Below are 26,716 nucleotides of genomic sequence, written 5' to 3'. Positions count from 1 at the left end.
ATCCAGGGAGGGAGATGGAATAGTTCACTCACACCCATGGCCCCATGAAGTGGGGAGAAGAAACAGAAAGGTCCATTCACAACCAGGCCCCATGGGGTAGGGGGAAGAAACTGAATGGTCTACTCACACCCAGGTTCCATATGGTAGAGGGGAGGAAATGGACCGCTTCACTCCTGCCCAGGCACCATTCAGTGCGGGGAGGGGGAGAAGATGGAATAGTCCACTTACACCCAGGATGAGTGGGGGGATATGGAATGGCCCATTTGTGTCAGGATGGAATGATCCACTCGTGCCCAGGAGGGGTGGGGTAGACTGGGAATGGTCCACTTATGCCCAGGCCCCATGGGGTGGGGAGGAGGAGACGGTGTGGTCACAGGCCTCATGTGCCAGCCCCCATGGGGCATTCCTGGACCCCAAGGCAAGAGGAGATGGGATGTTCCATCCAGGTTGAGGGGGCGAGTGCATCTGCATGCTAAACGCTTTCCAAGAACAAGCCCGGCATGGTTGCGTCCAGTTTTGTGCAGGGGCTTTGGGAAGGGACCAGCCGCCAGAGGGGCGGGGCCAGCACTGACACAAAAGGGCACCCCAACCTGCCTGGGCTGAGTGCCACCCTGGACACAGAGGACCAAATCCCAGCCTGGAACCAACCTGGAGCTGCTGCCAAGAAAGTGGGGCTGGGGGAGTACACAGGAGTGCTCACAGCCTAGGAAACTGCACTCAGCATCAGTGGCAGGGCTGTGCCATGGGATTCCTTTCTCACACCTCTGAGCAGAGTCAATTTGCTTGGGATTTGGGGGGGGAGGGGTGTTCCTGTGAGAGAAGTTAGCTGGCCTCATGAGATCTAACTCCAGGAGCTAACAATGTCAAGGCTGGCAGGTGTTAACTCCAGAGCCTAATGCTTGTGGAAAATTTAAAGACAGCAGCACTATTAACTATTCCACTGCTGATCAATTTTCCAGGAACGTTCTGCTATTCCAGAGCTGTGGCAGAATTGCCCACCTTTTCCCCACTCCACTGGGGCTGGAGATGGGCCAGACCACTTGCTCCTGTCTCCCACAGTGGTGTGACGTTGGGCTGGGATACAGACCGTTCCATTACCCAGATTGCAGCAACCATCACAGACTGTATTTGCCTCAATTCAGTGTCTGGGCTGGGACCTGGTTCTCCTCTGTCTGGGGTCAAGCACTCATCTCCCCTTCCCCACACCACTCCTGCCCCTTCTCTAGTATTCCTTCGCCAGCTGACGTTCAGGCCCACGTCCCCATGTGCCCAGACGGCCTCAAAGCAGAGGCATGAGAGGGCACGGCGAAGGGAAGGGAGAGCAAGAGCTGTAGGCTACATGAATGGTCCCAGTGATTTAGAACGGAGAGGTTCGGGGGCGGAGGAGATGAGACACCCATGGCTCAGTGACCTGAGGCTGTGGGCCGGACTGGCAATGGATGGACAGCCAGGGGTCAGAGTTAAGGTGATTTTCTCATCCAGAGATCTTATGGGGCTCCCTGGTGTGCCCCTTGATGCATTACCACCCCCTCAGCAAAGAGAGGTCTGAGCTGTAGCCCTAGGGGATAGATCTGGAGTAGCTACCTGCACAAAGGTAACCATGGTTAACACTGGCTTATGTCCCTTCCAGGAGCTGCCCAGCTGCCAGGACTTTTGATTCTGCACACAATGGACACGGGAAGCTCAGCACCCCATAGACCCTGCCCCCAATCACTCCCCACATTGCCCCAGTGCCAGACCTCCAGCACCCACCCTGACAAGGGTCAGCACAGACGGGACAATAATCCCCAGCTCACCCTCGGAGAAGCACTTTCCCATCCACCTGTGACCTGGGCTGCGGCAGCCCCCTAGCAAAGGCTCAGGTGCGGTTTCTGTCCAGCTGGGATGCAGGGGGGAGCCCCTTTGTGGCTGGGATGTGGGGAAGACTCAGGGGAGTCTCCCTAGAGCTGGGATATCAGAGAGGGCTGGCTGGGATACAGGGGAGGAAATGAGGAGCACTCCCATGGCTGGGATGTGGGGGAGGGACAGAGAGGACTCCCCCTGCAGCTGGGGGTGGAGGGTGCATCCCCAACCTCCTCCATTCGCTCTCTCTTCCCTGATGCAGGTTATGCCATGTTGGGTCGGACCCATGGCTAAGGACAGCCATCTCCCTCAGCTCCACTCCATGGCGGAGGGTGGGGGCTGTGCTGGGCAGCGTGGGGCCCGGTTTCCGCATCTTACTTTTAGCCCGTAGGCCCTGGCCGCCTCCCAGACGAACTTTTTGCTGACTCCTCCGGCCCCGATAACCAACACGTGCTTGCCCTCCATGAGGTGGCACTGCGCACGCCGCAACATCGTCTCCACCAGAGGGCGCGAGGACTCGCCTGCCGGCACCCCCACCGCCTGACTCATGGACTCGAAGAGCCCGCAGGTCTCCAGGCAGAGCTGAGAATTCATCTCCAGGGCCATCAGCTGCAGCACCTGCTCTGACGAGGTCAGGAGAAAATCCACACCTGCAATGGGAAATGGCCAAGTCAAGGGAACAGCCAGGATGGGTGTGCAATAGCAGTCAGGCCAAACTGGAGAGCACAAGAATTCAAAGACCCTGACCAGAGGCCCCCACAGGAATTGCAGGAGATGCTGAATCAAGCAAATTCATAGATTCCAAGGTCAAAAGGGATCCCTGTGATCATCTAGTCTGACCTCTGGTACAGCACAGGCCACAGAGCTTCCCTGAGTTAATTCCGGTTTAGAATGAGAGCAGATCTTTCACAGAAGCATCCAATCTTGATTTAAAAATTGCCAGCGGTGGAGAATCCACCACAGCCCTGGTTAGGGTGCCTTCTGGCCTTAAACGCTATGAAAATAAAAGGGGTAGAGAAGGCAGGCCAGGAAATCTCTCCTTTCCCCCTCTCTTATTTATACAGGCAAAGATTGATGAACCTGAAAGGTGGCAAATTCATAACTGATCCAAGGAAAATACTCATTCTCAGTTGCCCTGTGGGACTCATTGCCACAAGGTCTCAGTGTGTCCAAAAGCTTAACAGGCAGGGCCATCCTTACCCATATGCAAAGCATGCAGCTGCATAGGGCACCAGGAAATTTGGGGCACCAAATCTCCTGGTGACCTGCGCAGCCCGTGCTGCTCCAGCCTCTGCTTGAGCTCTTCCGCAGGCCCCTGCCCCTGCTCCGCCTTCCCCCACTTCCCCTGGGCCCCTGCCCCTTCTGTGCCCCAGCCCCCCCACACCAGCACTCACCGATGGTGTGGCTGAGGCCGGGTCGTTGTACTCCCGCTGCTGGTAACTCACCGGCTGCGGGAGTGCAGCGACCTGGCCTCAGCCACGCCACCGGTGAGTGCTGCGGGGTGGTTCCCCCCTACCTCCCAAGCCAGCCCTGCCCCCGCGGGGGGGACGACCGTGTAGAGCCCCAGAATTGCTAGGGACAGCCCTGCTAACAGGATTTGTAGAAAGAGGCCTGGACATTTACCCGGCTGAGGAGACCATCCAGAGTTATGTTAAAAGGAAAATTTTAAAGTCTAACTCCTTAGAAAGTTTCACGGGGTGGGTTATTCCAGAACAAGCCCCTAGGACAGGGGTTCTCAACCCTTTTTCTTTCTGAGGCTCCCCTCCCAATACTATAAAAACTCCACAGCCCAGCTGTGCCACAACAACTGTTTTTCTGCATATAAAAGCCAGGGTCGGCGTTAGGGGGTAGCAAGCAGGGCAATTGTCTGGGGCCCCACACCACAGAGGCCACTGTGAAGCTAAGTTGCTCAGGCTTTGGCTTCAGCCCTGGGTGGTGGGGCACCAGTCCCATGCAGCTGGACTTCAGCTTTCTGCCCCAGGCCCGAATGAGTCTAATGCTGGTCATGCTTGGTGAACCCCCTGAAATCTGCTCACAGCCCCCTAGTTGAGAACCACTGCCCTAGGAGGCTCCTTCTCCGGCTGCTTCATGGCAAGGTGCATGGGTATTGTTGGAGATGGGATACCAGGCTAGATGGGCCCCTGCTCTGGACATGCATGTGTGGCTACAGGCCTTTCTGAAGGTCCCAGCTGGTCAGTGACAAATACAGAGTGACAAATACCGTGAAGGTGCTATCCTCCCCTCGTCCTGCCAAGGGCAGCAGCGCCCTGACCCTTTAACAGACCATGGGCCAAAGAACTAGGGCCAGGTCCCTACCCCAGCCAGGCACTTCATGCTGGGGCAGCTGAGGGCAACTTTGGCCTGCAAGGGGGAGGCTCTCTGCTGGGGCTGAGCCAACACAGCCAGCTTTGCCCTACACCGCCCATTAATGGGTGCACTGGGAGGGAGCACCTGCTCTGGATCCTCCCTGGCCGGATGAATAATGATCGAGACTCTGTGACTCCCCCTAAATAGTTAATGGCAACGATTGACAGGGCAGCTCACCAATCACATCAGTCTGGGCCCGTCGGCCCCCCCGCTGCTCCACCGACAGCCCCGCCTCCAGCTCCAGGAAGGCTGACATGGCAGCCTCAGCCTTGTGCTTGACCTGGGCACGGATGGCCGCAAGCTGGGCCTCATCTGTCACCCCCTGCTGCCGCAGGCTGCTCTCCAGGCTCTGGGGCACTGTGGCCTGGTGTTTCAGGGGCTTATCAGCCCGTCCCACACCGCACACCACCTGGGGGGGGACAAAACCAGCGCCATGAAAACCCCGCATCTCCCCCCCCGCCACCACATGCAGTGGGAGCTGACTGTGAGGTCATCCAGAGAACAAGCTTGGTACTAACCAATCAGATCCTTCGCATGTCTCACGGTTCCAAGAGCCCTGATTTGTGGAGGCTCTTTTCTCCTGCTCAGGAAATGGAATGTACCATGTGCAAGGGTGGGCAGAGGGGGAACATGAGAGAAAATAAACCCAGCCCAGTCCAGTGCCACACGCTGCAGACAGGACAAAGGTGAGCTTATGACCTTTGACCTCCACCTGGCCTGGGTTCAAAGGTCACAAGTGACGATGATAAGATTTTTCATTTTGAGACTTTTGCAGATCATATTAAATTCATGACTAACTTGGTCCAAAAAACAATGTAAGGTTCCATATAACTTTACCCATTGCCCTGAGCCAGCCAGTCACCCACATGGGCCAGATCGGAGCCAGCACCTCTTAGAGAGGAAAGGCTCCATGCCCCATTCCCTGGCTTCTGAGCCAGGCATGCCCCCCATCCTTGGACCAGACTGGAGATGGTGCCCCCTAGAGGTGAAAAGTACCATCTCCCATTCCTCACCCTTCCCAGCTAGCCAGTCCCACCCCCTTGGCCTGGATCAGAGCCAGCACCCCCTAGAGGGGAAAGGCCCCATACCACATTTGCTTACACCGGGGGCTGCCTCTGTATTTGTCTCTGGTCAGGGCATGAGTGATCCCCAGCTTCTCACCGTATCAATCATTGCCCTATTCTGAGGCTAAGTGGGGGCATGGGGCCCAGCCAGCTGCATTGGCAGGGCGGGGTGAGGGGCACGTATTCACGGCTGCCCCGTTACCTGGCTCAGCAGAGGCTGGTCACCCCAGGATCTGCAGACGACAGTGCAGATCCGGATCGCCAGGTCAGGCCTCGGAGATGTGCTGCCTGGGAGGGGCAAGGTGATGAGGAAGGGTCAGAGGGGCAGGAAAGGAAAGAGGGAGTCAGGGGAGAAAAAGACAGAGGGAAATGGGAGAGAGAGAGATGGAGAAAGAAATCGGGGGATGGAGAGAGGGGAGAAAAAAGAGATGAGGGTGGAGAAAACAAAGGGAAGGTATGGAGGCGACAGAAGAGAAACAAATGAAGGGTGTAGGAATGGAGCGGGGCGGAAGGAGACAGAAAGAAGCAGCAAGGGGGGCAGAGAAAGAAATGGCATCGGGATTCATGCAAATCAGCTGCACAGAGTGGTGCCCTCCGTCCTGAGGGATTCTGGGATTCTGGTAGGGCCACCACCCACTGAATGTATGGCACCTGTCCCCCACTGCCCCGGGGGATACTGGGATTCCAATATGACAGTGGCTCCCCCTGCCCTGGGGCAATATGGCAGTGGCAGCCACCCCAATGAGTTGGGGGCACTGTTCCCTCTAAGCTGTGCGCATGTGCACGCGCACACAGATCCTAAACCCCGTGCACTCGGTAAAACACCACGCACACAAAAATTTGCACAGAAGCACAACAATTTGCACAGAAGAAATTTTTTGCACACACAGCCTGTCAAAAATTAGAGAGAACATTGGCTGGGGGATTCCCAATATGGCACGTGCCCCTTCCCTCCTCATGTCCCAGGCTAACTCAACTGCATCCTGTTTTTTTCCCTCCAGATCTTGCCCCATGACGCCATCTCCAAAGGCTGGGCCAGGGTGGGAATGGGGGTGGGCTCAGTGAATCATGGTGGCTGCAGGGGCAGGTGATGAGGTGTGAGCCTCTCTGGCCAGGGGGGTCCCTTACTTGGGGAGGTGCGGTTGGGGGATTTGGGCTGGGTGAGGCAGGCGGTGGGGATGAAGGCCTCCAGCAGGGCGCTCTCCTCCTCCTCCAGGGTTTCCAGCAGTGCCAGCACTGCTTGGAGCACGGCAGCCTGCTCCACCTTGGCATGGAAGGTCACAGCGTGGGCCCCACTCCAGCGCCAGCCCGATGGCTTCACCACCACCTGCAGGGGGCGACAGCACACTGCTCAGTGGAGCCAACCAGGCACAGCCACTGCCCCCATCCCTACCCATAGGGCTTCCCTCTCTCCCTTCCCCATGGATCTCCCCCTCTTACAGTGCCCCCTTCCTCAGCTGTAGGGCCCCCCATAGAACTCCCCTTCTGGCTGTGGGTCCCACCTCCCCACAGGCTCACGTGACTGTAGGGCTTCCCCCGACTCCTGGCTGTATGCTCCACTCCCAGCAAGCTCACCTGACTGCAGCCCCCTCCCACCCCGCAGGCTCACCTGACTGCTGGGCCCTGCCCCCGGCCCCGGCAGGCTCACCTGGCTGTAGGGCTCCATGGTGTTGCCCTTCAGGAAGGCCTCAATCTCCTCCTGGATGAGGTTCTCCTGGCCCTCCTTGCCACTGAGCTCCACCATGCGGACGGCGCGCTCAGCAGTGACGTCCCGCAGTGGGCGCAGCCGCTTGAAGGTGAAGGCCAGCGTGGGTGGCACCCCCACCTGGGCCCGCTGGTCCAGCAGCTGGCGCGTCAGCAGCTTGTCCTCCAGAAGGCGGGCCAGCTCCCCTGAGCCCGCCGTGGGGCAATCCAGGTCACGCGCCAGCTCCCCCGCTGACTGCCCATGCTCCTTGCATGGCCCGAAGGAGCCCATGAAGTAGGTGACGCGGCGCGGGGGCGAGAACTCGTCCAGGCACGTGCACCCACCCAGCTCGAAGGAGACAGCCTTGGAGACCAGCAGGGATGACTCGCCAGGGTGCTGCTCAGAGGGCACCTTGGCCAGCCAGCTGGGCGACAGGCACAGCAGCATGTTACCTGGGGGGGGGCGGGGGAGATGTGGAAATATAGGGAAGGGCAAGGAAATATAGAGAAATGGGGAATAGAGAAATAGAGAGATGGGGAAGGGGGAGGTCCGTGGTGAAGGAGGGGGGAAAGCGGATGACAATCTGTTACCATTACATCACCAGCAGCCAATCAGAAAGCTGCTATTTATACAGCAATTAACAGACTTTCCTCTACTGGGATTTCGTCTCCTCTCCCTACACCTCACAAGGTAGGAAGGTGCCAGCCTATTTTGTACTTAGGAACTCAGTAGGGGGCGCTCTCCCCATGCACTCACTGCTGCCCCAATGCCCCAGCACAGCATTATGGGGTACTATGCTGCAGGTAGCAGGGCAGGGTGCTCAATAGGGGGTGCTCTGCCTTTGCAGTCTATGCCCCCAATGCCACAGTGCAGAACTAGAGGGGGCTATGCTGTAGAGAGTGGAGGACATTCTCCCCTTGTACTCAGCATTAACCCCTACTAGGGGGCGCTGTACTCCTGGTGCTGGTGTCACCTTAAATAAGAGACACAAACCAAGATTGGGGGGGAGGGATAGCTCAGTGGTTTGAGCATTGGCCTGCTAAACCCAGGGTTGTGAGTTCAATCCTTGAGGGGACCATTTAGGGATCTGGGGCAAAAATTGGGGATTGGTCCTGCTTTGAGCAGGGGGTTGGACTAGATGATCTCCTGAGGTCCCTTCCAACCCTGATATTCTATGATTCTATGATCTTTAACCACTTGTGGCGTTCCGACATGCCGGAGGAGTCAAACTCCCTTCATTGCATTCTAGGCTTCCCCTGCGGCTCTTGTCCTGCTGTAGAGTGACTCAACAGCTGCCACACCCCAGAGGTGGCTGCACTGCAGGGCCAGGAGAGGGACCCCCTGGACGGCGTTTGTCAAGCTGCTGGATTCTCCCCGAGGAAGGACCTTGGAGCTCTCCTTATCAATGACTGATGGGGCTGAGCTGCCATTGTATTTTCCCACAGAGCTCCCACCCAGCTCCCACCCAGGGCTCCGGCTTCCCGCCAAGAGTAAGCAGCTTTAACAAAGCCAGGAATCATTCCAGGGCCAAAGGGAAACTTAAGCTGCTTGGCTCCAGTTCCCAGCACCCAGCGAGGGAGACCGGGCAGGCAAATGCCAGGAATGTGGAACAACTGCTGGAAGCCCTCCACTTAGGCCCGGGCTGGAGTCCTTCAGCCCAGGGACCTTGCTAGGGCAAGGTTACAGCTGAGAGGAGAGGCCAGGATAGCCCCAAGTACACTGCCAGAGCCAGTCAGGGGCATAACAATCCTCAGCCTGCACGGAGAGCTAGGGACGGCCTCACTACGGTTACGCTTCCTCCTGCTCCCCCATTCCCCTCTGCTCCAATCCACCCGACGCCAGCTCCTCCCCCAGACTCAGCCCCCACATATCAGCCCTTCCCCCTCCCCATACACCAGCCCTTCTCCATCCACCCCACATACAGGCCGGCTTCTCCCTCACCCCCCACATACCAGCCCCTCCCCCTCCCTCTGTCTGATCTGTCCCCACCACACATACACACCAGCCTCTCCTCCTACCTACCTCCCATATTAAGCCCTCCCCCTATTCACCCCCACACAAAGACTACTCCCTATCTACCCTTATCCACCCCCTGCCCATATCCACTCCCCCTTTACTCCTATTCATTACCCCCCCACCCCTCTGGCCGATATAGCCCCTAGCCCCCTCTGATCCTAGATACCCTCCAGTTCCTCTGACCACCTCTCCCCCATGCTGCCCTTGCCCTGCTTCTCCCCCCTTTGATTCCAGTCAGTTTCCTCCCACCCCTTTACTGGGGAGAGGGGTCATTGAGAGCGCAGGAGAGAGAGTCAGTTCTGGTGCCTGGCACCACCACAGCCAGGAACAGCAATGGCTGGGAAAGTCCTGCTCAGTTCCTGGCATCCCCGGGCTGGAGCATGCCCAGTCGTTCTGTGGGGCTGGCACACGTGCAGCCTGGCCTGATCTCGGAGTGGACGGGATGGGGATGCTCAGCGAGGACAGAGTCCTCAGAGGATTTAGCTGCCCAAATCCTTCCCGAGCACATGCACACTCCGATTTTTCAAAGGCTGATAACTTGGCCAAATTTGGTTGCCTTCCCACAGGGCCAGCAAAAGGCAAGTCCCTGACACCAGGGCGACCTGCCCCTCCCTGCCCCCCCACCCCAATTTCTAGTCCTAGCTCCAGGGCCATCCATAGACATTTTGGTGTCCTACACAAGCACCCCCAAGTGTGGGGGGAGGCGTCCCCAGGCCTCTGCGGGGGGGGGGCAGGAGCAGGCTTGGGGGGCAGAGGGGAAACTGCCCCCCAGCACGAGCCAGAGCAGCAGAGCGGGTTGGGGCCTAGTCGTTTCATTTCCTGCCACCCGGTGAGTGCAGGGCAGGTCCGACCCCACACTCACGGGGTGACGGGAAGTGGAGTGACCCGGACCCAGCCCACTCCGCTCTGCTCCCCTGGCTCCCAGCCTTGGGACTTGGGAGCAGGGGGGAACCGGCCCCCGGCACTCACCGATGGCATGGCTGGGAGCCAGCAAAGCAGAGTGGGCTGGGGCCGGGTCACTCCACTTCCCGCTGCCCGGTGAGTGCAGGGCACCCGACTCCTTCTGCAGTCCCCGGGGATGTAGCTTAGGGGAAGGGGTGGAGTGGGGACGGAGCAGGAGAGGCGGGGGCTTTGGGGAAGGGGTGAAGTGGGGGCAGGGGCTGGGACCAAGGGGCGGGGATCATGGGGAAGAGGTGGAGCAGGGGTGGGGGCAGCTTTCCTGGGTGGCTCAGCCGGGGAATCGGGCTGGCTGCTGGAGCAGCACGCAGCTGCGTAGGGCACCAGGAAATTTGGGGCAATTGGTGCCCCAAATTTCCTGGTGCCCTACACAGCTGTGTACTTTGCGTATGGGTAAGGACGGCCCTGCCTAGCTCCAAAGCTGGGGGTGGGGGGCTAGAACGTTTCAGAAAAACGGCAGGAAGAATTTTTTTTACAACTTGTTTCCCCCTCCCAGAAACAGCTAAACCATTTGGGCTAAAATTTCCTCCCAAAAAAACAGCCTGAAGCAGACACCCAGCATGGGAAAGTTCTGCCCCAACAGTTAAAGCTGGGCAAAGTTAGAAGCAACTGAAAACAGGGTCTTAGAATGGAAAGTATCAGGCAAACTTTATAGGCAAGCGCTACCTGCTCCCAGGCCCTTGGCTGGGTCTTACGTAGATGGGCTGTCCCAACTCAGACCTGATCCAACCATGTCACTGTCTGCAGCGCCCCCAGGGCTAGGAACCCTCTTCACCAGCCAGATCACTGGGCCCTGCTTGTGGGGAGGGGGGGAAATCAGGAAGTGAGGCAACCAAGGTGGGGGAGGAGCCGCCCTGAGCAGCCAGTGGAACTATTTTCTCAGGCAGATTAACGTGTATCTCTGAGGGCTGTGGATGCACCCCTGGAACAGGTCCTTGCTGACTCAGAAATGCCATTTAAATAGAGAGATCCTGGTATTCAGCGCTCCTCCTTTGCATCCTCTCTGGGCCTGCACAGTCTATAAGCTCCACAGGGGCAGGCAGGGGAGCCGGAGTCAGGATTCCCCCCTAGGAGGGGATAAACTCTCCTCAAAGCTCGCACGGTTTGCAAATTGCAGTTAAGGGACAGAGCATCTATTTGCATACCTCTCCTGTATATATTTCCCTAAAACCCCTCCCCTCGCAAACAGTGTGTCTATGACTTTTTTCTGAACTGATTTTTACACCCTAATCTGTGTGCATGTACGTGCACATACTGGTTTATGTGTCCAGTTATAAAAGGTAATATATATTTTTCCTTTAGCATTTATCCCAAGTGCCCTGCCCCGGACACATTGCTGCTTATTTCTGCTGCCACCTAACACTTAAAAGTAGAACTGGACAAACTGTTTCAGCTGCAAATTTTTTCAGCCAAAATTGCAGATTTAGGTCAACATTTTGCAGATGTGTAAAATTCACCTAATTGTTCTGGTCAAAAATCTTCCCTCCCCTGCTCAAAATTCCAAAACAATCAAAATGTTTTGATTTTTTTTTTATTAAATCACTTTTTGTTCAGAAATGCACTTTGATTTTCTTAGCTCAGTGGTTTGAGCACTGGCCTGCTAAACCCAGGGTTGTGAGTTCAATCCTTGAGGGGGCCATTTAGGGATCTGGGCCAAAAATTGGGGATTGGTCCTGCTTTGAGCAGGGGGTTGGACTAGATGACCTCCTGAGGTCCCTTCCAACCCTGAGATTCTATGATTTGGCCCCAAACTAAATTTTTTATATATTAGTTTATTGAATGTTTCAGATTTTTTTTCCATATCGGCCAGCGAATGGAAAAATTTGTTATTCACAGAGCTCTATTGAAGAGCCTTTGTTTCCTTTCATAAACCAAACAATAAATAAGGAAATTTCTAGTTTAAAAAATGTTGCTAACCCAGAATTTGGATGGTAAATAGATCCAGTTGATTTAAACGGTGTTATTAGAACATCGTAGTTCAAATTTCTTTTTAAGTTGGGAAGTCAGGAAATTGGAAGGGTCAAGGAACATATCAAAAAGTCAATTCATAAATGTCTTGGTTACTGTTCACCTGTCCCTATACCTTGACTCTACTCCCAATGTAGACTGGGGGTTAGCAGGCAGGTATAAGGGGAAGAGTTAGGTTCAGGGGATGGTGGTCAGGATGTGATACTAGAATCTGGGCTGAATTCTGACTGTGACGCTGCACCCCATAGTCTTCACAGAGATTGTTATGGTATGGGTAGGGCACAACAAAGATGTGTTTTACGCAAGATGGGTCATGTGAAATATCATTGGAAATGTTATGACATACTGCATATGATTATCCTATTTGTATGCAAGTATCATTTTTGTATCTAAAGTTAGGAATATTGATTATATATCTGTTCTACAAAAGCGTTTACACCTGGGGAATGCCCATTAGACAGAATACAATCAGTCTAGCTGGCTCCTTGTGAGGAAAAGCCATTAGAAAGAACAAAAGGTCTCAGAAGATGTTTATCACCCACAGACAAGTCTTCCTGGGGATGCTACAAACAACCTCTGACTCATGGCTGCTTTTGACACTGCAGGGTCATGTGATCAAGTTATCTGGTACTGGATTCCATGATCGTGCTAAAGGAGTTGGCAGATGTGATTGCAGAGCCATTGGCCATTATCTTTGAAAACTCCTGGCGGTCCCGGACGACTGGAAAAAGGCTAATGTAGTACCCATCTTTAAAAAAGGGAAGAAGGAGGATCCCGGGAACTACAGGCCAGTCAACCTCACCTCAGTCCCTGGAAAAATCATGGAGCAGGTCCTCAAGGTATCAATTCTGAAGCACTTAGAGGAGAGAAGAGTGATTGGGAGCAGTCAGCATGGATTCACCAAGGGCAAGTCATGCCTGACTAATCTAATCGCCTTCTATGATGAGATAACTGGCTCTGTGGATGAGGGGAAAGCAGTGGACATGTTGTTCCTTGACTTTAGCAAAGCTTTTGACACGGTCTCCCACAGTATTCTTGCCAGCAAGTTAAAGAAGTATGGGCTGCATGAATGGACAATAAGGTGGGTAGAAAGCTGGCTAGATTGTCGGGCTCAACGGGTAGTGATCAATGGCTCCATGTCTAGTTGGCAGCTGGTATCAAGTGGAGTGCCCCAAGGGTCGGTCCTGGGGCCGGTTTTGTTCAATATCTTCATAAATGATCTGGAGGATGGTGTGGATTGCACCCTCAGCAAGTTTGCAGGTGACACTAAACTGGGAGGAGAGGTAGATACACTGGAGGGTAGGGATAGGATACAGAGGGCCCTAGACAAATTAGAGGATTGGGCCAAAAGAAATATGATGAGGTTCAACAAGGACAAGTGCAGGGCTACTGCACTTAGGACAGAAGAATCCCATGCACTGCTACAGACTAGGGACCGAATGGCTCGGCAGCAGTTCAGCAGAAAAGGACCTAGGGATTACAGTGGACGAGAAGCTGGATATGAGTCAACAGTGTGCCCTTGTTGCCAAGAAGGCCAATGGCATTTTGCGATGTATCAGTAGGGGCATTGCCAGCAGATCGAGGGACGTGATCATTCCCCTCTATTCGACATTGGTGAGGCCTCATCTGGAGTACTGTGTCCAGTTTTGGGCCCCACACTACAAGAAGGATGTGGAAAAATTGGAAAGAGTCCAGCAGAGGGCAACAAAAATGATTAGAGGACTGGAACACATGACTTATGAGGCGAGGCTGAGGGAACTGGGATTGTTTAGTCTGCGGAAGAGAAGAACGAGGGGGGATTTGATAGCTGCTTTCAACTACCTGAAAGGGGGTTCCAAAGAGGATGGATCTAGGCTGTTCTCAGTGGCAGCAGATGACAGAACAAGGAGTAATGGTCTCAAGTTGCAGTGGGGGAGGTTTAGGTTGGATATTAGGAAAATCTTTTTCACTCGGAGGGTGGTGAAACACTGGAATGCGTTACCTACGGAGGTGGTGGAATCTCCTTCCTTAGATATTTTTAAGGTCAGGCTTGACAAAGCCCTGGCTGGGATGATTTAGTTGGGGATTGGTCCTGCTTTGAGCAGGGGGTTGGACTAGATGACCTCCTGAGGTCCCTTCCAACCCTGATAGTCTATGATTCTTCCACGGGGGTGGGGGAAACCACACTGGAAACCAAAGGATCCCTGTCATATGTAAAACCTATTTAAGGCAGGGGAGTGATATACTCAGGATGGTTCTTCACTGAATCCCCGCCCAGGATGAATGCTGGTAAGATCTAAGAAAAAAAGACTGGCCTGGGGAGGAGAAGGACTGAGCCCAGGCTGGAAAAGTGTCTGGCCTGTGAAAGAAATACCTCGAGTTTTAAGCTGCAAGCAAGAGCAGCTTGCCTTCAAGAATTTCTGCAATCTGCCTAAAACAACATTTAGGGTGAGAAATTAAAACAACGCGGAGTCCGGTGGCATCTTAAAGGCTAACAGATTTATTTGGACATAAGCTTTTGTGGGTAAAAACCCACTTCTTCAGATGCATGGAGTGGGTTTTTACCCACAAAAGCTTATGCCCAAATAAGTCTGTTAATCTTTAAGGTTCCACCGGACTCCGCGTTGTTTTTGAGGATACAGGCTAACACGGCTACCCCCGATACTTGGTGAGAAATTACTACTTGTAACCAGTTTATTTAATATCTTAAGCTTAGTTTGCATGTTTGTTTTATTTGCTTGGTAATCTGCTTTGATCTGTTTCCTATCCCTTATAATCACTTAAAATCTATCTTTTGTAGTTAATAAACTTGGTTTTGTTTTCTCTGAAACCAGTTTGTTGAATTCATAACTGGAGGGAAAAAGCTGTGCATATCTTCCTCCACATTGAAGGAGGGGGTGAATTTCAATGACCTTATGTAACCCACACACCTCCTGGGTGTGGTATTCTATAGTGGCACTGAGACTACTTAGAGAGCAATTACAGCCTTAATTTCAGCCTTAGCTAACAGTCAGTTTAGTTCATGCGGTAGAGGCTCATGAACTAAGGTCCAGAGGTCCCAGGTTTGATCCCACCCACTGGGGTCTGTCAGCATTACACTTACGTTGCATAGTTCTCTGTGCAGCATAAGACAATACAACTTTGGGTTTACACTCCAGAGGGGGCGTACCCTTGAGTGCTGGGCAATTCCCTAGCTGAGCTGATCTCAGTGTCTGTATTTTTCTGAAGCTAGGTGTTTCCCTATCTGTGTGTGTGCTGGAGGAGGCTTGAAGGCCTGGCTCAGCAGGACAGTAAGGGAGCCCATGCTAGTGGGTTGGGTGAGCTCAGTGGTACCCAGTACATCAGGTGGCACCCCAGACGGGGCGGGCCGGCAGGGAGGGGGAACCCGTCACACTGACATTTTCAAGTAAATAATAGGTTGTTACACAAAGGAGGGTGAAAAAACTTATTCTCCTTAACCTTGGATAGGACAAGAAGCAATGGGCTTAAATTGCAGCAAGGGAGGTTTAGGTTGGACATTAGGAAAAACTTCCTAACTGTCAGGGTAGTTAAGCACTGGAACAAATTGCCTAGGGAAGTTGTGGAATCTCCGTCATTGGAGGTTTTAAAGAGCAGGTTAGACAAACAGCTGTCAGGAATGGTCTAGTTATTAGTCCTGCTGTGAGTGCAGGGGCAGGGGCCTAGACTAGATGATCTCCTGAGGTCCCTTCCAGTTATACACTTCTGTGATTCTTCTATGATTTTGGGTTTCTGTGATAACGCTGTAACATCCTATGTTTTATTACAGTCCCCTGTGCTGTGCCAGGGTTGGTCCCAACTGAGCAAACCAGCCTGGGTATTCAGGGCAAACAGGGCACTGAATTCCCACCCATTCCTTGATTTAGGGGGAGGAGGAATTCACAGCACATGGCAGTGCAGGGACACAGGATGTGGCACTCACCTGGGCACTGGGAGCTACCCTCCAGCAGCACAGACAGGTACGAGGTCGGGGATCCCAGGATGCAGATGGTCACATCCCCCGAGCTGAACCCTAAGAGACACAGGGGAGGAATTAACCACTTATTCCCGCCAACGGCACTGTGCTGCCCTCTAGGCCTTGGTGCTAAGGGATGCCATGTGGCTGCCCTCCATACCCAGCCATGCTCCATCTCCTAGCCTCGTGCTAAGGGCAGTGGTGCTGGAACTAGGCATGCTGGGGGTGCCCCAGCCCCTCATATACAGGATTTACAAAACCACGGGTTAAGGGGTGCCATGTGGCTGTCCTTCATACCCCAGCCATGCCCCATCTCCCAGTCTATGCTAGGGGGTGCTGTGCTGCTGCCCTCCTTACCCTGGCCATGCCCCACCTCTCAGCCCAGCACTAGAGGGCGCTGTGCTCCCAGATCCCCCTGGGTTGATGCCACAAGAGGGATTTCTGTAAGGCAGTGCTGTAGCCCCAGCATGCGAGTGGTGGCACCCTGGGTGGGCTGGCATGCACCTGTTCTGGGCTCCTTGGTGCGGTCGACTGTCTCTGGCAGCCCCTCCTGCTGCAAGGTGCATTGCAGCAGGTTGTAGTAGTAAGTAGTCCAGGCATGCGCCTGGGTGTCCTCTGGAGAGGACTTGCAGTCCAGAGACACGTCCTGATGCCAGGAAGGACACGGGGGACTGAGTGATGGCAGGGGCTCTTGCTCAGCCCAGTCCAGCTCCTTCAGGATCAGGGGCTGATCCACATTGATTTGATCCAGAGACAGCTGCAACAGAGATGGGGATGGGAGTGTGAATCCTGATGCTAGTGCCCTGGGGCACAGATCCCCCTGGGGGCGGGGCTGGGAGTGTGAATGCTGGTGCCCCAGGGCATGGATCCTGTGTAGGGGCAGCATGGCTCTGGCTGGGGGGTAAAGCCCCACAGGGTGGGCGAGGCAGGTGCCAGTTGCCCAGGGGCAGCAGAGGCCTGGGGCAGGGGCTGGTTTTCAAACAAAGCATCTCTTTTTCCTCCCCAAAGGGGGCGGGTCACGTGGGGCCGGAGCTAAGCAGCTTGAGAAGCAAGGCTGTAAACAGATCTGCCTGGGTCAGTGAGCTCAGGGAAGGGAGGCAGGAGTAGAAGTAGGGAGAAGGGGAGAGATTTCTGCCTCCTGCTGGGACGCCCTACCCCCTCCTCCACCACACACCCAGTGCAAGACCTCGCCAGAGCTGTTGTGCAACAGTGCCCTGGCACGGCACAGCTAGGGCTCCAGTGCTGCAAACTTCCCCACAGCAGTACCCTGACCAACCCTGGTGCTGTGATCTTCCCCACAACAGTACCTGGCAGTGCCCAACCAGACCCTGGTGCTGCAAACTTCCCCACAGCAGTGCCCAGCCAGCAGTATGGCTAGAAGACTCCCACAGTTATGGTAATTTGCAGGAGTCTCCCAGTGTCTGAGGGAATCGGACACCATTTTCCCCCTTATTAGCACCAGTACAGCAGGGCCTGCTTCAGACCTCCCTCCTCCCCAGCTGGACACCCCCCCACGCCCCCACTTCCCTGCCTCCCTGAGTCCAAATCCCTCTGCTAAGTTCCTGGGGCCGAGGACACTGGCTCCCACTTGGGACTAGAGGGCCCGGAAGTGGTTCCTGGGGACTTGAGGCAGGGCAGGGGGCTGGATGGGGAACAGCAGCGGGACAAACTCACCATCCTGCCAGCAAAGAAGCTGCAAGAGAAAAAAAAAAGAAGAGAGAGAAAGAGAGAGGCACCAGTTGCAGGTTTCCGTGGGCAATGGGGAGCAGCCTGTCACCCCATCTTCCATCCACAGGGGGCGCCAGTTGCATGCTCTGCTCACCCCTCCTCCAGCATTAACTGCACCCACACAGCCGGTCAGTTCCGGCGTCAGGCTCCTGCGCCCACCGCTGAATACCTGAATAGCACTGCTGGGATAGCAGGGGCTGTCAGTCAAGGTTGAGGGGCACCAAAAGAGCTCTGTGTGTGGGGAGCCCAGGGCCGGGATAGCAGGGGGGCTGTGGTTGGGACGGAGGTGAGATGGGGAACCCAGGGCTGGGATAGCAGGGGCTGCGGGTCAGGATTAAGGGACATTAGCAGAGCGGTGAGCTTTGTGACCCCCGGGGCATTTTAGCTGAGCTGGCCCTGCTCTGAAGGTCAGTGATAGGGGCAGTTTGGCCAGGGGGTCCCCTCCTGTCTGGGCTCATGTCCCAGGCAGTCTCTGAGTCCTGCCCCAGATGCTCATTGTGCAGTTCCTCCTAGCCGCAGAGCTGAGACATTCCCAGCTCCAAGGACAGAGGCTGGTTAAGGTAATCCCCCAAACCTCTAGTGCTGGCTCAGCAGGGACTACAGGGCCCCACTCCCTAGCCCCACTAGCTCAGAGCTCCCTGCTTCTGGGATGCTGCTGAGAACCAGTATCCCCAGGCTGCAGGATCCCAAGAACCCAGGAGTCTGACAAAGAGGACACCCAGCTGACAAGGCAGGATCATTCCTCATGGGAGTAGGGCTAGGCTGGGGCTTCGAACTCTTCCCTTGGGACAGGGCGGAGGAGCCGTGAGAACAAGAGGTTGAATTTATAGCACGTCCCTCACTTTCCTGAGCCAGCAACAGAACCCAGGGGTCCCAAGCCTTGGCCATCAGCCCATCCCTCCTCTTTATCTGTTCTCCAGCAGCTGCCATTCCCTTGCCCTCCCCAGCAAAGCTATTCCAGGGCAAACTTCTCCCCCTCACTCCCTCCTGTCCCTGGTGGTGAGAGTCAGCTGAGCTGTCATGTGTAGCTCCTGGGCCAACCGACTGGTCACTGTGGAGCTCTTCTCAGACTGTCCCTGCCCTTCACGCGCCGGGCACCACCCCCAGGGCTCTGGACTGGAGCTGGTGCACTTGGAGTGCATTGCTTCAGAGAGCAGGGCGGGGGATGCAGTAGTGGGGTACTCTCCGTTCGCAGGCAGTGCCCGCCCCCAATGCCCCAGTGGAGCACTAGGGGGCACTGTGCCATGAGATGCTTCCTTTTGATCATATACCACAGCCCTGTCCCCTGGGGGGGTCAAAAGTCCCATTTGGACACAAGTTGAGGTGTCCTGGGCAATTCCATTCTGCCTCCACGATCCCCCCACAATCCATCCCAGATGGTCTCTCTCCACTGCCTCTTCTGCACAGGTGTGCAGTGGCACTTTGGGGTATTAATCAGCACCAGGCCCCACCCCAGAGGCAGCTGCACCTCAGCACAGGGTAAGGCATTCCCTCTATACACAGCTGCCAGGCTCCATCCTAGAGATGGCTGCATTACAGCATCTAGTGAGGGACCCCTGCCATGCTCATAACACACCTCAGAGGGTTTAAGGGGGTGAAGCCACGGCCGGAGCTTCCCACAGGGGCACAGGCATACCCAAGGTGACCCTTCCACCCCCAATGGGATTAACAGGGACATGCAGCTCTGCCAGGGGAGGGTGGGAATCTCATTACTGGACACCCCCTCCCTTCCTCCATCTGTCTCATTCCCTTGCTCCCTGCCCGAGAAAACAATCACCGGGGAAAGGGATGAAAAATGGATTATGTGAAATTAAATGAGGGGCAGAAACAGCCCCTGCCCAGGAAGGGGCTGAGGGGACACTGGGAGCAGAGCAGGACAGGGAGGAGTAGGGCAGAGTCAGCCCCTCCCCGGTGGGACTGGACAGGAGGGGCTCGGGGGGGGGGGCGTGGGAGGCAGGATATTACCCCTCTCCTCTATGGGGTCCATGGAGTCAGTCAGTGCAGCAAGGACAAGATGTGGATGGACGGATTCCTGGCCAGATGGACACGGCATCCCTAGCCAGGCCCTGCGCTCCCCATCCTTACTCCCTGGGGCCTGTGAGAGGCCAGGACTGTGAGGGGAGCTTTAGGGAAAGCACCCCGGGAGCTGGGATTGCTCTGAGGATATAAGAGCCCCTAAGCTGGAATAGCACGCCCCGGCCCCAACCCCCGCCTGGTTTAGCAACATCGGAGTAAGAGGCAGGGCCTGGAATTGGGAGGATCCCTCCAGCACACAGCTACCTCTATGCACTCCCAGTCTGGCTCTATGTGCAGGCAGGACGGGCACCGCACAGGGGCTGCATAGCTTCCGGAGAATCCCCATCAGTTGGTCAATCTCTGCCTCTCTGCCTATGCAGACCCTCAGCCCTACCATGTGCCTTTCCCTCACTTCCAATCACTCCCACGCCAAGTGCCACAGCACCAGGAGGGCCCTGCCAGCCAAGCGAGAGCAGGCCCTACCGATAAGTGGACCACGGGGGGCGGGCAGTGACACCCCATCCTGGGCAGGTTGTGTCCTCCCCCGCTGGACAGAGGCCCGACCCGGTGACTCTTGGACAGCCCCTGGCACAGCTTGCCATGCCCATGAAGCCACCTGGGACTCTGCCCAATGGCAGCTGGGATGTTAAAGTGCCTCTCGCTGTGGTATCAGAGTCCTGGGCAGCCTTGATTTGTCTGGAGCCCCATGAGCCAGTGATGGTGTGGTGCCAATCAACATCAGTCCGCCAGAGCCAATGGAGCCAGATCCCCAGCTGGCATCAAAATCAGCATCACTCCACTTGAGTCTGTGCCCACTTGCAGCAGCTGACGCTCTGGCCCCACATGTTACAAAAAAATAAACCCCGCTTCCGTGTCACCAACGCCACCTGGAATCACTCCTGGGGTGCAAGTGTGCAGGCTCCCCTCTCCCTCCCCTCCAATCTGTGGTCACCCAGCGCTGGGACAATGACACTTTCCCCTTTGTCTAGAGTCCCTTTCCCTCCCTGCTTCCCTGTGCTGCAGTGTTTGGGTTGCAAGGCAGTAGGAGGGCAGGGGATTACAAATTCATCTCACATAACTGGTGGAACTGGAGCTTAATTATAGGAAACAAGACACATTATTCTGGCGGGAAGGACGGGTTTGTGCTGAAGGGGTAAGGACGCAGGACACCTGGGTTTAATGCTCAGCACTGTTACTGCCTCCCTTTTATGACCTTAAGCAAGCCGTGCCTTGGTTTCCCCATCCGCAACACAGAGATAACGATCCTTTATTTCAATTGTAAGCACGTCAAGGCAGGGAGGGGCTGTCTCTCACTTTGTGTCTGTGCAGTGCCCGGCATGATGACGGAGCCCCAACCTCGGTGACTTTATGTCCATGTGCAGCACCTGATGCGACAGGGCCCCAATCTCAGTTGAAGCGCATATGTGCTACCATCATACAAATAATACATTGACCTAGAAAAGCATTTTGTTTGTTCTGTAAAGAAAATTTGCATTGGACATCAAATTGTAGCCCACGCCTGACTTTAAAGAGCATCCAATTTAGAAATGGAGTTTGAGATGTTCGAAGTCAAGCCAGGAATAAGCCGCGTAAATTCTGAGAGCTTCCCTGGGAGCTGGATGGCTAAAGACATTAGTCAGCTTTGGAAACCACAAGCTTGACTTCAAAACAAGCTCTTTTTTTTATCATCACAAACCCTGATGCCAAGGGCTAGGAAGAAATGGTTGTGATTCTATCGCCCTTTAGGGTTATAAAGATTTCCCAAATTCCAATAGAGGGGATAATACTTAGACATTATAATTTAAGGCAGTGTTTCTCAGGGACAGGAGCGAACTCTATGGGGGAGCACAGAGAGCTAACCAGGAGCCCGGGGTGTGGGTGGGGCAGGGGGAGGGTTATGACAGACCTCAATTGTTCCCCAGTGTTCCAAAATTCATTTAATAGAGAAGTCTCCAGCTGCTGTGGGTGGGAAGAAAGCCTAAATGTGGCCCAAGGAGAAATGACACCTCAGCAACTGCCTGAGTTTGCACAGAGCCTGAGACAGTAGCTCTGAGAGCTGCGAACTGCCCCCAGTGTGACTGATACAGCAGTGTTTACCTGAGTCCACACAGAGCCTGAGACAATAGCCCTAAACTGTGTGACCCACCCCTGTGACTGACGCAGCAGTGTTTGCCTGAGTCCGCAGACAGTAACTCCGAGAGGCATGTCATGTCCCACTCATTTCATGAGCTGCTAACTCAGAGGACACTTTCAATGTTGATCCTTTTGTGGCAGCTTCCTGGACCCGGGGTGCTGCTTGCAGCATCTGGGTAACATTGATTTAAGGCAAGGAGAGTAATGACAAAATGCTGCATGGCTACACTGACTTGTTTTCCACCCAAGGCCTGTCTGCCTGCATCTTCCAGCCCCATTCTGGGCTCTCCCAGCGAATCCCTCATTAATACACTCCCTGGTCAGTCAGGGTCACTCTTCATGCCAGGGCTGCCCCTGCAGATCAGAGATGCTTTTACGTTTAGTGGCCCAGTGGAGATGGGGGTGACTCAGCAATCCCAGAGCCAAGGCACAGGCGTGTGGAGCTGAGAGGTGCGGGGTGATGGTTTGCACGCCCATCCCACAACTGCAAGCTCCTCTTCATGGGTAGAGCTCTGAGGCGGAGGAAGGGATCTGCCAGTCCAGAGCTCATGACAGAATGAGGGACAGGACTTTGTTCCTAGCCTCTGTCCTACCCCAACATCTTCAGACAGATGCAATCTGCACCTATGTGCAGCTCTAGTGCTGTTATTAGAGAGAGCCACCGAAAGACAAGCAAGGAACACAGGGACTGGATGCGACAAATCCCTATGGGCACCCGCCGATCCCCACCTAGGGCCGATGCAAGGATGTTTCGCCTCCTAGGCGCCCCCACTGCGACAGTTCCCCACCGCCCTCTCTCTCTCTCCCTCCCCTCGCCCGGGAGCCGCGTGCGGCAACTCCCCTCCCCAGCTCACCTCTGCTCCGCCTCCTCCCGGAGCAGGCCCCCCCTTCTGCAGCCTCCCAGGCTTGGGGCGCCAATCAGCTGTTTGGCGCTGAAGCCTGGGCTGGAGAGAAGCAGAGCGGGGCGGTGCTCAGGGGGGGAGGCGGAGCAGAGGCGGGGGAGGGAGCGGTTCCCCTGGGCGCCGCGCCACCCCACCCCCGTTACTTGCTGCAGGCGGCCCTCCCCGCGGCCCCCTGCCCCCAGCTCAGCTCCGCTCCACCGCCTCCCCAGAGCGCGCTTTTGGCCGCCCCCAACCACTTGGCGCCCTAGGCGACCGCCTAGTGGTTGCACCAGCCCCGTCCCCACCTGGTGTCAATCAGCAAGGCGCCATTGAAATCCGTGCTGATCTCTGTGTCAACCATGCACCTGTCTCAGGGGAGGTGCACAGAGAGAACAGCACCCCCCAGAAAGGGCCCGACCTGTCAGAATGTCCGCTCCGCTGGGGCCCGGCCGCAGGGACCCCCGCGCAGCTGCGCGCCGCATTCTCCACAGGGGTCAGTGTGGCGATGTTGCGGGACGGGCATCCCCTGGGGATGCAGCGGGGGACCTGGGAAGCTGCCAGGCCGCAAGTCCCCGGGCTCACTGCTCCCGCCGGCCCCGGCCTAGCCCTGCACCCGCTCCCGACGGGGCCAGCGCCGGCATGGCTCAGGAGCCCCGACACTGCGCCTGCCCTGCGCCCCTCCAGCCGGCCCGTCTCGCCCCGCGTGCAACAGGCTGGGCTGGGGAGGCGACCCAGGCAGCCCCGTGCCGGGATGCTGCCTGGGACCGCAGCCCCTAGCCCCCCACAGCCTCGGCTTCCCCGCAGCCCCCAGCCCAGTTCCCCGTTGCCACCAGCCCCCTCAGCTCCCCTCATCCCCCAGCCCAGCAGCCGGGGCACCACGATCCACAGACAAAGCGGCTCCGACCGGTGCCTCTCTCCGGGTGCGGTGCTCGGACACCCCGGGGCCGGGCGGAGGCTCTGACCTACCCCCGGGCAGCAGCGGCTCCCGATCGGTGGCGTCTGGCTGGCGGCAGGAAAGAGGCGGCTGTGAACGTCCAGGGATTAAGGCAGACGGGCTTTATATAGAAACCCAGCTGGGGCATGCCCAGTGCGGAGCACCCGGCTGGGGAGCGGGAGCGAGTGTGCCGGGGGGCCGCGCCGGCTATTGCCACGGAGCGCGGGCTGTGAGTGCGGGGCTGCAGCGTGTGTCCCAAGGAAGGAATGCGCGAGGGGGCAGAGTGAGTCCCAGGGAATGCGTGTGCAAGAGGGGCACAAGGCCAGCCCGGACCTGCCCACGCCCCACCCCCATCATGCCCCCTTCCCTGCCACTGCATCCTCCATAAACACAGGGCAGTCACTGCCCAAAAGCTTTACCACCGCAGGGCAAGGTGTGGAGCAGTGCCCTGCACCCCTCCAGAACATCAAATCCACCTCTGCTGAAACCATTGCAGGACTAAGGAACATCCAGTCCTGCTACCTTAACTCGGGGGCAGCGTTAGATGCTTACAACTCATGCAATCGTAGGGGGCCCTGAGGCAGCGAGGGGCCCCCTGGAGACCAAGATGCTGCCTGCTGGGCATCAGTTGCTCCGTCCTGCTCAGTGCCATGCAGGGCTCAAAATGTCACCCTCTGCACAGCATGACTTCACATGCACTGTCTGTGCAAGGTCACTGATAGGGCCCCCCCCCCAGTTCAGCTTTGGAGGAGTCCCACGGGACAAACACCACCCCTGCCTTAACTCTGCCCTCTGTGAGTGACCCCCTAACCCACCCCTCACAGACATGGCATACTCTGCCCTTCAGCTGAGACTGCCTGCTGCCTGGATAGGCCACAGCAGAGAGCAGGAGAAACTGACAGACCATGTTCTCACTAAGGAAAGAATCCCAGTTAGGCTGGGTTTAATGAGCACCAACTGGCTACCCCAGCTATCCCCAGCCACTGCACTGGCCACCCCAGAGCTGCCAAGTGGTCCCACTCCTTGACCTAAGGATTCCCTCTGGACCATCACCTCCTCTGAGCCCTGGCATCTCTACTTCAGAGCCCGCAGCAAGAAGAGACCATTGTGCTCCTTTCCTCGCACAGCCCCCAGAGCTCAGCCCAGAAATGAGTGGTGGGGCACATGAGCCCATGGGTGCCCACGCCCTTCTCGCATATTCAGCTGCTGCTCCTAACACAGTGCAGGGCAGCTGTGGTGCATGCAGACCAATGAAAGAATACAGTTCTGTGGGACACAGCAAACCACCCAGACCGGCACATCTCCTCAGACAGTCCTCCTGGCCACACCACACTGACAGTCTATGTCCCCACTACCTCCTGCCACAGCACTGAGGGGCAGAGGTAAGGTTGTGGGGCAGAGCTGGGGTTTACCTTACCTCTGAATTTCCTGCTGTCAGAGGAATAAATGTAGGTGCAGTAGATGTTCTGCAAGGATAAGAGATGCTCCTTTCCATTCCTGCTCTTATCCATCCATCCATCCATGGAGAGGAGAGCACACTCATAAAACGTGCAGCTGACACCAGGCTGGGAGGGGCTGCAAGTATTTTGGAGGGCAGGATTAGAATTCAAAACAACCTGGACAAATCGGAGAATCAACAAGATGAAACTCAAGAAACACAAGTACATCACTTAGGAAGGAAAAATCAGATGTACAGCTACAAAATGGGGAATAACTGGCTAGTCGGTGGTGCTGCTGAAAAGGGTCTGGGGGTAACAGTGGATCACAGCTTGAATATGAATCAAGAGTGTGATGCAGTGCAAAAAAGGCTAATATTCTGTGGCATATTAAGAGGAAGGTTGTATGTAGGAGACAGGAGGTAACTGTCCCCTCTATTCTGCTGTAGGACACTGTTGAGGCCTCCGCTGGAGTGCTGTATCCAGTTCTGGGTGCCACACTTTGGAAAAGATGTGGACAAATTGGAGAGATGCCAAGGGAGAGCAACAAAAATGATAAAAGGTTTAGAAAACCTGACCTATCAGGAAAGGTTAAAAAAACTGGGCATGTATAGTGTTGAGGAAAGAAGACTGAAGGGGGATCTGACAACAGTCTTCAAATCTGTTAAGGGCTGTTCTAAAGAGGATGGGGATCAATCGTTCTCCATGTCCACTGAAGGTAGGAAAAGAACTAATGGGCTTAATCTGTAGCAGGGGAGATTTAAGTTAGATATTAGGAAAAACTTTTGAACTATAAAGGTAGTTCAACTCTGGAACAGGTCACCAAAGGAGGCTGTGGAATCCTCATCACTGGAGGTTTTCAAGAACAGGTGGGACAAACCCCTGTCAGGGATGGTCTAGGTTTACTTGGTCCTGCCCCAACGCAGGGGGCTGCACTAGACGAATTCTTGAGGTCCCTTCCAGCCCTACATTTCTGATTCAATTATCTCTAAAGCAGTTTGTTCCATCTGCCCCTCTGTTTCTGCTTCCATCCACCCCTTAAGCAGGTCCTTGATTCCACCCCTTCTGTCCCCACTCTTTCTGCTTCCATGTATCCATCCCTGTACACGCACATCCGTCCAGCAGGGTGCCCATCACCCTGGTATTAGGCGGGAGGAAAGTTTGGAAAGTAGTTTGGAAAGTTGGCAGGTGAGATGCTTTGCTCAGGTTTCTGCTTTTAAGTGGCCTTCATGCTCTCTGACCAGCAGGTGGTTTAGCTGAGTGACTGTGACGTTATTGACATGAACTGTGACCGTATAGATCATTGTTGCAACCAAGGTCCTATAGTTGCACCAAATCTTGTACAAAGGAGGTCAAGAAGGTGTCTATGAAAAGGTTGTAATTTGTGGGTTATGATTAGGCTGTCTGTATGTGTGCATCATTTTTGTATTTGAAGTTATGAATATTTGGCTATGTACTTGTATCTCAATGTGTTTGATTCCAAGGGCTTGGCTACACTTGCAAGTTAGAGTACATTAAGTCAGCCCTGGGACACTCCTGAGGTGTCCACACTGGTAAGGCACATAGAGTGCCCAGACTCCGCAGCTTGAGCACCCCTGGTACTCCACCTGCACAAGAAGCATAACGCTTGCTGCACCCCAGCTGGAGCGCCACAGCGCCAGTGTGGACACCCTGGTCTATTAATGCTCTCTGATCGGCCTCCAGAAGTGTCCCACAATGCCTGTTCTAGCCACCCTGG

General features: G+C 55.4%; 1 protein-coding gene across 1 annotated transcript in view; it reads right to left on the bottom strand.

Moving 5' to 3' along the window:
* CARNS1 (carnosine synthase 1) overlaps positions 1–23,787 on the bottom strand; it is a 29,534-nt gene extending 5,747 nt beyond the window's left edge. The window contains exons 1-9 of the mRNA XM_073346853.1: positions 23,575–23,787; positions 17,525–17,543; positions 16,355–16,607; positions 15,818–15,907; positions 6,922–7,409; positions 6,402–6,600; positions 5,476–5,561; positions 4,387–4,618; positions 2,221–2,492 (exon numbers count right to left, since the gene is read on the bottom strand). Coding sequence (XP_073202954.1) covers positions 2,221–2,492; positions 4,387–4,618; positions 5,476–5,561; positions 6,402–6,600; positions 6,922–7,409; positions 15,818–15,907; positions 16,355–16,607; positions 17,525–17,543; positions 23,575–23,690 — 1,755 coding nt within the window. The 5' untranslated portion in view covers positions 23,691–23,787. The remainder of the gene's footprint in view (positions 1–2,220; positions 2,493–4,386; positions 4,619–5,475; positions 5,562–6,401; positions 6,601–6,921; positions 7,410–15,817; positions 15,908–16,354; positions 16,608–17,524; positions 17,544–23,574) is intronic.
* Between the last annotated feature and the right edge of the window lie 2,929 nt (positions 23,788–26,716).

The sequence above is a fragment of the Lepidochelys kempii genome, chromosome 6 (genome assembly GCF_965140265.1).
Source record: "Lepidochelys kempii isolate rLepKem1 chromosome 6, rLepKem1.hap2, whole genome shotgun sequence".
Classification (NCBI taxonomy): Eukaryota; Metazoa; Chordata; order Testudines; family Cheloniidae; genus Lepidochelys; species Lepidochelys kempii.
This window is presented reverse-complemented; position numbering and strand designations above follow the sequence as displayed.